General features: G+C 42.5%; 2 protein-coding genes across 2 annotated transcripts; both read left to right on the top strand.

Moving 5' to 3' along the window:
* The first annotated feature begins 237 nt into the window (after positions 1-237).
* LOC115113994 (cerebellin-1-like) lies at positions 238-3,211 on the top strand. The gene is made up of 3 exons (XM_065013571.1): positions 238-519; positions 2,368-2,482; positions 2,576-3,211. Exons 1-3 carry the CDS (start codon positions 238-240, stop codon positions 2,776-2,778), a joined length of 600 nt encoding a protein of 199 aa, XP_064869643.1. The 3' UTR covers positions 2,779-3,211.
* Positions 3,212-7,566: 4,355 nt separating this feature from the next.
* Positions 7,567-11,012, top strand: zgc:161969 (uncharacterized protein LOC569044 homolog). The gene is made up of 2 exons (XM_029641926.2): positions 7,567-7,863; positions 8,667-11,012. The coding sequence occupies exons 1-2, from the start codon at positions 7,678-7,680 to the stop codon at positions 10,365-10,367; spliced, it is 1,887 nt and encodes a 628-aa protein (XP_029497786.2). The 5' UTR covers positions 7,567-7,677; the 3' UTR covers positions 10,368-11,012.
* The last annotated feature ends 585 nt before the right edge of the window (positions 11,013-11,597 follow it).

Here is an 11,597-nt window from a genome sequence, read left to right as displayed (position 1 = left end):
TCACCTCTGTTTCTATTACTGGAAGAATTCCTATTTAGGGTCTACACTAGGTGGGATAAGAGACTGCTGTCTTAGATCAGGGTGTTCGACCAAGTTCAACCAGCAAAGGACAGAATATCTATTGATTTATAAGTCGTACACCTCTTTTGCTTGAGCATGTGTATCTATGTCTCTACGTAACATTCCTCCATAATTGAATCAATCACAGAATTACATTCAAAACAGCCAATTAAAAGCATGTATCCCAGGCTGGTTCATCCTTCCAACTTCGAGCCCACAGTGCTGCTGCTCCTATGGGGGCCTCTAGGGGCTCAGGCCCAGAATGACACAGAGCCTATTGTCCTAAAAGGGAAGTGTTTGGTAATCTGTGACTCCACTCCCAACTCTGAGCCAGCTGGAAATGCCCTGGGAATGTCAGTACGCTCAGGCACGGGCCGGGTGGCCTTCTCTGCCACCGGCCAGACCAACCATGAGCCCACAGCCATGAGCAACCCCACCATGATCATCTACTTCGACCAGGTGAACAAATGCAAAGAAACACTGACCATATAAAGTATCACATCAGCAGGTGAAGTTGACTCATGCGTTCTGATTCTGATTAATGAATTCCCTTTGGATGTTGATTGATTTCTCTATGATTGATCATTGATGAATGATTGATTTCTATACCTTATAAAAAACATGAGCTGGCGCACACCCAGATAGAATAATTCTATGTAGAGGTGCTGACTAACGGCGAATAAACTATAAGCTATAAAATAAAGAGTCGCACACTATATAAACTCAGGAAAAGGAAACATCTCTTTCAGGACCCTGTCTTTCAAAGATAATTTGTAAAAATCCAAATAACTTCACAGATCTTCATTGTAAAGGGTTTAAATACTGTTTCCCATGCTTGTTCAATGAACCATAAACAATTAATGAACACCTGTAGAACGTTCGTTAAGACACTAACAGCTTACAAACCGTAGGCAATTAAGGTCACAGTTATGAAAACTTTGGACACTAAAGAGACCTTTACAGACCCAGGGTTCCTGCTCATCCGCATGAAGGTCCCTTAGGCATGCTGCAAGGAGGTATGAGGACTGCAGATGTGGCCAGGAAAATAAATTTCAATGTTCGTACTGTGAGACTCCTAAGACAGCGCTACAGGGAGACAGGACGGACAGCTGATCATCCTCACAGTGGCAGACCACGTGAACAACACCTGCACAGGATTGGTACATCCGAACATCACACCTGCGGGACAGGTACAGGATGGCAACAACAACTGCCCGAGTTACACCAGGAACGCACAATCCCTCCATCAGTGCTCAGACTGTCCGCAATAGGCCGAGAGAGGCTGGACTGAGGGCTTGTAGGCTTGTTGCAAGGCAGGTCCTCACCAGACATCACCGGCAACAATGTCGCCTATGGGCACAAACCCACCGTCGCTGGACCAGACAGGACTGGCAAAAAGTGCTCTTCACTGACAAGTCACGGTTTTGTCTCACCAGGGGTGATGGTTTATCGTCGAAGGAATGAGCGTTACACCGAGGCTTGTACTCTGGAGCGGGATCGATTTGGAGGGGGAGTGTCCATCATGGTCTGGGGCGGTGTGTCACAGCATTTGCAGATGGAGCTTGTTGTCATTGCAGGCAATCTCAACGATGTGTGTTACAGGAAGACATCTTCCTCCCTCGTGGTACCCTATCTGCTGGCTCATCCTGACATGACCCTCCAACTTGACAATGCCACCAGCCCTACTGCTCGTTCTGTGCAGGATTTCCTGCAAGACAGGAATGTCAGTGTTCTGCCATGGCCAGCGTAGAGCCCGGATCTCAATCCCATTGAGCACGTCTGGGACCTGTTGGATCGGAGGGTGAGGGCTAAGGCCATCCCCCCCCAGAAATATCCGGTAACTTGCAGGTGCCTTGGTGGAAGAGTGGGGTAACATCTCATAGCAAGAACTGGCAAATCTGGTGAAGTCTATGAGGAGGAGATGCACTGCAGTACTTAATGCAGCTGGTGGCCACACCAGATACTGATTGTTACTTTTGATTTTGACCCCCCCCCTTTGTTCAGGGACACATTATTCAATTTATGTTAGTCACATGTCTGTGGAACTTGTTCAGTTTAAGTCTCAATTGTTGAATCTTGTTATGTTCATACAAATATTTACACATGTTAAGTTTGCTGAAAATAAACACAGTTGACAGTGAGGGGACGTTTCTTTTTTTGCTGAGTTTATAAACTCCCAGTAAATTATTGGGTAAATCACCAACGTTTCGGCATCACTGTGCCTTCTTCAGGATGATTTCTATACCACCACTCCCCATCTCTCTTATTCTCCTGTATTAATTATCTCCCTTTCTCTTCTTACCTCAGATCCTGGTGAATGTGGGAAATCACTTTGACCAGGAGAGCAGTGTCTTCCTAGCCCCCAGGAGGGGAGTCTACAGCTTTAACTGCCATGTTGTGAAGGCCTATAACAAACTATCCAAGTGAGATACACACCACGCATACATCATATGTAGCAATCACACGTCTCACATACGGTTAGTTATTTGGCATTGAGACTCTGTGGTTCTTCTTCCCCAGGTTAGTTTGATGGTGAATGGGTGGCCAATGATCTCAGCCTTCACTGGGGACCAGAATGTGACGCGGGAGGCAGCCACCAACGCAGGCCTGGTGATCATGGAGAAGGGAGACCAGACCTACCTCAAACTGAAGAGGGGAAACCTGATGGGTGGCTGGAAGTATTACACCTCCTCCGGCTTCTTGGTTTTTTCCTTATAGGGAGACAGTCAGCAGGAGGGAGAGGAGGACAGAGGGAAATATGGAGTGAAAGAGTGATACGGTGGTAAGACGGTGCGACTGAGAAAGAGATAGGATTTCACGTCTAAGAGAGGCAGTTATAGATGAAAGATGGAGTGAAACAGAAAGACGTAATGAACATTGACAGCTGTGGGTATGTGAATTGTCTCATGCCGTGTCCAGTTTATGTGTAACTTGTCCTGTAGGATGGAGGATTGAGACTATTTTTGTTCAGATACCAGAGTTGATGATGAGCAGTATCTGCAATCAATTTGTATCTTTTTCATTTTCACTTTTAAAAGTAATAAAGTAAGTAAATCCTGTAGCCCTTAAAACATGGCAAGACCTGAATACAACATTCGATTGACATTTGGATCTCTGGTATTTTTACCTGTCAATCTGGCCAGCCCCATGGTTTCCTGTTTTGTTTAACCTGTTTTTCTTGTGAAGGATTATATTCCCTATTGGCATGTATGTGTTTTGCAGAGTGCATACTTCTTATGAAGATTTTTAAAAGTCATATTAAAATTAATGTTTACATTAGCTCTTTAGAAGTCTTTCGAAGTACTATGTGAATTAGATTATTATTTTTGTTTTATGCATGTTACATTAGGTTACAGAGTATCAATATTCACTCTTGTGTTCTTCATTGAACCAATATCATGACAGCTGTTTGTAAATATAGCTCTCACCACCAGAGTTGGCATGGTGGCAGGGCATTGGCAAGTGTGGAGAGCATTAGCATAGTGAATAACGGATACTCCTCATAGGGCTAACAGTCATGCACAAACAGATGGAGTCTTTGGCGAGGACACAAGCACGTCCTAGCCGGACTCCTGTGGATCAAGTGTGGTGTGGTGTGCTGTCACAACTAGTCAGTCACGCTTCCCTAGTTAGGGGTTCAGCAGCTAAGCTGGTGAAACCCTATTGTATTTGTTAGCGTTTTATTATTATTAGGGGTTCAGCAAGCATAGGCTGCTAAAGACCTATTTTTATTATTCCAGTTCATTATTATAATGTATACTTCCGTGAGATGATAATGCCTACAAAGGTGCAACTTAACATGATGGTAAAGTCCCGTGTGCCACACCCTCTCTTGCAATCCCACGCCAATTGGCCAGATGGTGACACTATAACAAGCGATTAAAATACAAACTTTGGAAGCTCACGCCCCTCACAACGTGACCTACGATCATGAAATTCAGTACATAGGTCTCTTTCCTCACAAGAAACACCTTTTCCTCAAGGGCCCATAACGTCCGCCATGTTGTATATCCTGCCATTTAGAATTTTGTGAAGAGCACTTAAAATTCTACTACTCTGGCACCGAATGACCAATCTAAAAGTAACTTGATACATGTCATGCATTGGCCAAGGTCTCTGAAAGCAACATTTTCCCAGACTATACTCAACCTATGCAAGCACATTCAGATCAACCCCACAGTGGCGCTATAATTGGCACATGTTTATATCACTTAATCTGTTTGACCGAGTGATGAAATTTAGCACACAAGCTCAGGGACATGCTAACCTCTTAACGCATGGTTTAGTTTGGTTTCAAGCTCTTTGCTCATAGTGGCCATATTGTTTGAGCTAGTCTTGGAAAATGTTGCGTTTAAAAACATGGGTACATGCTGTAAATGCTATCTACCAAATTTGATGCTGATCAGTCCAGCGGTCCTCAATATCATTGAAAATGTTCCAAAATACCTCAAAAGCATATTATATTGCATGATCAGTTTGATTTTGAGTTCTGATATTTGTCAAGTGTGATAAATAGTACAGAAGTAACTTGTCATAGGGAAATCCGTAAACATTTTCCTGATGGTGGCACAGTGGATGCACAGCTGAACCCCGGCAACGGAGCTTGCAGCATTAATTAATATTTCTCTACTTCTGTAAAGCCAAATTAAAATGCAAATTCCTGTGAGATTATAAGGCCTAGGAGGATGCAACCTGGTATGATGGTAAAGGTCCAAGGGCCACACCCTCCCCTGCAATGTCTTGCCAATCGGCCACATGGTGGTGCTATAACAATCGATTTAACATGCAACCTTTGACCCTTACCCCGTTTGACCTAGTCATGAAATTCGGTACGTAGGTCCCGCTCCTCACAATGAACAAATTTGCCTCAAGGACCCATAAGGTCTGCCATGATGGATTTTCCGCCATTTTTATTTTGTGAAAAATACTTAAAAAGCTTCTCCTCTGGCACCGAATGACCAATCTGTATGTAACTTCATATGTGGCATCTATGTACAAAGTTCTCCCAACACAACATTTTCCAGACTAGTACCTAAGACAACATGGCCGCTATTGACCAGTAAGCATTCACATGGGCGTGGTCTGGCACATAATTGCATATAAATCAGTCACGGATATTCATATTGTAACAACTTGGTACACATGTTCCAAACACTGTGAAGACATATTTAAGCACATCAACCACACAGTGGCACTATAAAGGGCACATGTTTACATACCTTAATCTGTTCGATTCAGTGATTACATTGGAACACATGCTCAGGGATACGAGTCTAGCTAGCCTGTAAAGTATGGTTCAGTTATGCCGCATGGTGGCGCTGTTGGACATGAAAAAACATTAATGCATGCTCATTGGCTCAATGTAGCCATATAGTTTGAGTTTAAAATCATGGAAAATGTTGCGTTTAAAGACATAGGGACAGAGATGATGGATACCAAATTTGGTGCCAATCAGTCCAGCGGTCCTGAAGAAGATGTTTAAAGTAATCAAAATCATTGAGTTATTTTGGACCATTTTCAAAAGTTTAAAATAGGGACGGGAAACTCCAGTCGTCAGGGGCTGGAGAGATGTCACACTTTTTCCTCATCCTTACCAAACGCAGCATATTAAAGTAATTGCATTCTAAAGTGAAGATCATGATTAGTTGATTATTGGAATCAGGTGTGTTAGTTAGGGCTGGGGCAAAAGAGTGACACCAATCAGGCCCCTGAGGACTGGAGTTGCCCATACCTGCTTTGAAATGTAATTGGTGACAGACTATTGAGTCATACAGTTTTTGTCCCCCCCAAATGTGTGCCTTTTAGCTAACCCTAACTATTCTACTAACTCTTTAGCTACCCTCCAAGCTCATTAAGATCGGGGCCCTGGGTCTGAACCCCGCACTGTGCAACTGGGTCCTGGACTTCCTTACGGGTCTCCCCCAGGTGGTGAAGGTAGGGAACAACACCTCCACTTCGCTGATCCTCAACACAGGGGCCCAACAACAGTGCGTGCTCAGCCCCGTCCTGTACTCCCGGTTCACACATGACTGCATGGCCACACACGCCTCCAACTCAATCATCAAGTTGCAGACAACACAACAGTAATAGGCATGATTACCAACAATGACAAGACAGCCTACAGAAAGGATGTGAGGGCCCTGGGAGTTTGGTGCCAGGAAAATAACCTCTCACTCAATGTCGACAAAACAAAGAAGCTGATTGTGGACTTCAGGAAACAGCAGAGGGAGCACGCCCCTATTCACATCGACGGGACTGCAGTGGAAAGCTTCAAGTTCCTCGGCGTACACATCACTGACGATCTGAAATGGTCCACCCACACACACGTGGTGAAGAAAGCGCAACAACGCCTCTTCAACCTCAGGAGGCTGAAGAAATGTGGCTTGGCACCTAAAACCCTCACAAACTTTTACAGATGCACAGTTGAGAGTATCCTGTCGGGCTGTATCACCGCCTGGTATGGCAACTGCACCGCCCTCAATCGCTGCGCTCTCCAGAGGATGGTGCGGTCTGCCCAATGCATCACCAGGGGAAAAATACCTGCCCTCCAGGACACCTACACCACCCGATGTCACAGGAAGACCAAAAAGATCATCAAGGACAACAACCACCCTGCTTGTTCACCCCACTATCATCCAGAAGGTGAGGTCAGTACAGTTGCATCAAAGCTGGGTCCGAGAGACTGAAAACAGCTTCTATCTCAAGGCCATCAGACTGTTAAATAGCCATCACTAGGTGGCTTCCACCCAGTTACATAACCCTTCACTTTGGAGGCTACTGCCTCATATACATAGACTTGAAATCACTGGCCACTTTAATGTTTTCATATTTTTGCTTTACTCATCTCATATGTATATACTGTATTCTATTCTACTGTATTTTAGTCTGCCACTCCAACATTGTTCATCCTAATATTTATATATTCCTTAATTCCATTCTTTTAGGTTGTGTATAGTATGTGCATTTTTGTGAATTGTTAGATATTACTGCACGGTCAGAGCTAGAAACACAAGCATTTTTCTACACCCACAATAACATCTGCTAAACATGTGTATGTGACAAATAAAATAACATTTGATTTGAACCTGCTGCATAAATTCTCTTAAACCTACAGCCTTTGGGGTGGCAGGTAGCCTAGTGGTTAGAGTGTTGGGCCAGTAACTGAAAGGTTGCTGGATCAAATCCATGAGCAGACAAGGTAAAAAATCTGTCATCCTGCCCCTAAACAAGGCAGTTAACCCACTGTTCCCTGATTTGTTCTTCTTGACTTGCCTAGATAAATAAAAAAAATAAAACGAAAAGTTATATTTGACAAAATATGTATCCCTTCTAGAAAAAACTCACTATTGGGGAAGTAATTATACCCAGGTGCCACATCAATATCATCTCCTAAATTGTGATCATACACACGACTGTAATAAAGACCATTTGGAACAAAGCCACAAACATACAGGGGGCTGGGTTACTTCGGTAGAAAGTAACCAATGGTAGTAACGCATTACAAGTAATCCGGATTACGTGGTTACGTAATCAGACTACCGCAGTGTGCTTTGTCTGTTTCCACAAATTGCTGTCTCGCTCTAAATGCAACACATTGTACGGATAAATTGTTAAAAAATGGATACCAGTATGGATACCGGTACTCTTGCCACATCGTTCCACGTCTGGCGATATCGACAACATTTTATTTTCAAGGAAGTAAAAGACAAGAATATAATCGTTCAATGTGTTCTATGCAAACCCAAAATCCGCATGCTGTCTACCTCCAAGAACTCGACATCAAATCTGAAGAAACATTTAGAGGTTAGTAAATGCTTTCAATTAACATGTTGTATGGCGTGTTAAAAATGCAGATAGTTTATAAAAAATGTAACCAAAGCCCGTATCAACTTTATATACCAGCTGTGGCCTAGCTACTACTCTGCTACCATCTCTTTCCCAATAAAGAATGAAGGCTTCGCTGTGTTTTGATTGGGTGGCGGTGTATTTCGTCCAGCCCATAATACAGACATTTCATTGGTTCCCTCATGCGTCGACATACCCCCCATATACAATAACACGATCAGACAAAAAAGTATATTGGAAATGTAATTCGAACATTCTTAAGCATTGCAATGCGTTGTCATTTTCACCTACTGAAAAATAACAACAAAAAGACAGCAACCACAAAGACATTTGGGAAGGGGTGCGCTTCTCAATAGAGTAGCCATGTCCAAGAGCATCACATTTGTTCATTTGCTGACTGACTGATATATTTTGTGACTTGGTTAAGATTGTGTTTTGCATACAAATAAAGAAAGAAAAGAGTGAAAGTAAAGGGATCTTGATAGTTTCACATAGCCTGTCTCGTCCTATAAGTAAAGCTGGAGAGGACTGAGGATGCCACTTAAGACTTGAGATGCATGAGAAGTATATCATATGGGTAAACGGGATTCTACTGGTGGTCAGTGTGTATGTGTGTTTTTACCTGCAGAAGCAATTGCACAAGGATGGGCTCTGTGTATATTGCAATAAATAGGTTGGGCAAATATTTTGGGCATTACAAATATAACAGATGTTCTGATATGTATGCTTCTGTATTAATGCATTTTATTTTTGTATTTCAGAGAAAGCATCCCAGCATGTATTTAAAGTCCCCTAAAGTTGAGATGAATGGACCAAATGGACCAACCACCTCAGATTCTCCTAAGGAGCCAAAGTACAAGAAATCCAAGATGGAAAGCCTAGTCCATCAAATGACATCACAGCCAAAAGTGAACGCCCTGGTCTTCAACTTCATGGTGGATGATGTCCAATCGCTGTCTGTCTTGGAACAGCCTGCGTTCAGGAAGCTGATTGAGGGTTTAAGTGGAGGGAAGATGTCCATGACCCGAAATACATTTATCAATAGAATTGAGATGGCATTCTCCAAAATGAAGGATAAACTAAAGGAAAATCTGGACAGTGTACAATCAGTGTGCACTACAGCGGATATCTGGACAGCCCACAACAGAAGCTACATTGGGATGACATGTCATTGGATTGAGAAGAATGAGCTGGAGAGGAAGTCTGCTGCACTTGCCTGTGCCAGAATACGGGGCGCACATACATTTGATACAATTGCAGCGAAGATAAACGAGATTCATGTGGCCTACAATATTGAAAACAAACTTCAGGCTACTGTCACTGATAATGGGAGCAACTTCGTCAAAGTCTTTAAAGAGTTTTCAAAGGGGGACAATGAAAATGATGAAGATGACAATGTTGAATTTGAGGACGTGGGCACCATTCTTGATGGAGCAGATGAGGCCATGCACCTCTTTCTGCTGCCGCACCAGAAATGTGCATCACACGCATTGAATCTGATTGCCTCCCATGACCTAGCGCAAGCTCTATCACAGGGAGAAACTGCCCAAGTGTACTACAGCTCAATGGCCAAGTGTTCTGTAGTATGGAACAGAGTCCACCAATCCCCATTGACTATAGCAGCAGTGGAGGACATAGAGAAAATGAAATTGACTGCTCCTTGTGAGAGTCGCTGGAATTCTGAATACTGTGCAGTGGAAAAGATGGTTTCTCTCCCTGAAACAAAACTAATGGATGTTTGTGACAGCCTGGGGGTCCCAAGACTGCTATCTTACGAGATAGCATTTTTAAAAGAATACGTAGATGTCTTCAAGCCACTTGCTTTTGCGTTGGACCTCTTCCAAGGAGAGCAAAAATGTTTTCTTGGACTGGTCATACCAACGGTACTCACATTGAAGAAAAAGCTATGTGAGAAGAAAACTCTTACACTCTATCTCTTTGACGTAATCAACCCTGTTCTAGAAGCAATAGATTCCCGCTTCAAACAGCTGTTTGCTAGTCTGGATGCAAAAATGGCAACAGCAACTACTCCACAATTTCGTTTGTGGTGGCTACCAGAAGCTGAGAGAGAAGACATGCATTTGATGCTAGTAGCTGAGGCGACCCCAATGGAGCTGACTGATGGTGCACCAATCGGCAGCGACGACATGCAGTCAGAAGATGAATTCTTCAGTTTCGGACCTGGGACCGGCAACAGTGACACAGAAGAGGAAGTCCGGAGGTACCTAGAGGGAACCAGCAAAAATCTCAGCTGCCTGAAATACTTCCCAAGAGTGAGAAATCTGTTCCTCAAATTCAACACCATCCTACCCTCAAGTGCTCCTGTGGAGCGCCTCTTCAGTCATAATGGGAACATTCTCACCCCCCAAAGGAATGGTCTGACTGATGATCAGTTTGAGCAAGTTCTCCTTTTGCGTTACAACAGCAAAATATGCACACAGGACAAAATATTCCCTGAATGAAAAAGGAATGGGATTTTTCTCACAGATTATGTATTAGAGGTGTATTCTTGGTTGTGTTTGTTAAGCTGTTTAAAAGTAATCAAAAGGCCGTGCGCACTGAGATTTAAACAGAGATTTATGTTTGAAAAATGTTTGTCTGCGTGACATTATTATACTCAACCAAAATATAAATGCAACATGTAACGTGTTGGTCCCATTTTTCTTGAGCTGAAATAAAATCCCAGAAATGTTCCATAAACACAACACGCTTATTTCTCTCAAATTTTGTGCATAGATTTGTTTACATCCCTGTTAGTGCGCATTTCTCATTTGCCAAGATAATCCAGCCACCTGACAGGTGTGGCACATCAATAAGCTAATGAAATAGCATAATCATTACACAGGTGCACATTTTGCTGGGGAGAATAAAAGGCCTCTAAAATATACAGTTTTGTCACACAACACAATGTTGCAGGTTTTGAGAGAGCGTGCAATTGGCATGCTGACTGCAGGAATGCCCAACAGAGCTGTTACCATTTAATAGAATGTTCATGGCTGTGCTCCTCCCCAGTAATGTGAAATCCATAGATTAGGGCCTAATGAATTGATTTCAATTGACTGATATCCTCGTATGAACTGTAACTCAGTAAAATCTTTGAAATTGTTGCATGTTGCATTTATTTTTTTGTTCAGTGTATATATATGTATGTATGTATATATTTTGAATATTGAGTTATGTACTAGTTGTTAAATGTGAACATAGTATACTAGTTGTTAAACGTGAATGTTTACTTAATTATACTTGTCAGAACATTGAGTGTTCTTTACTAGTTGTTAAACGTGACAATCTACTTTTCTTTACTACTTTGCTTAAAAAAAATGTACTCAAGGCTAATAGCCTACTTTTTACATGAGTACATTTGAAAATGAGTAACAAAAATTAAATGTAACGTGTTTATTTGTGCTTTTATTAAACATGGGGGTACCTTAAATATTTTAAAAGATGTCATGTAATTTGTATCAAGTAGGGTGGCAAAAACTCCAGTAAATTTTTCAAAATTCACAGGTTTTCCAGAAATCCTGGTTGGAGGATTACAGATATCCTGTTATTCCTTCCTGATTCCAACCAGGATTTCTGGAAAACAATGGCATTTGGGCAAAGTTGCTGGATTTTTGCAACTCCAGTATCCAGTATCTGATTTTCTGTGCTCCTACATGGCTTTGGAGACCTCCAAACAGAGGAACAGGTTC

Source organism: Oncorhynchus nerka, linkage group LG9b (assembly GCF_034236695.1).
Source record: "Oncorhynchus nerka isolate Pitt River linkage group LG9b, Oner_Uvic_2.0, whole genome shotgun sequence".
Classification (NCBI taxonomy): Eukaryota; Metazoa; Chordata; class Actinopteri; order Salmoniformes; family Salmonidae; genus Oncorhynchus; species Oncorhynchus nerka.
The sequence above is the reverse complement of the archived record's forward strand: the minus strand, read 5'-3'. Positions and strand labels throughout refer to the sequence as shown.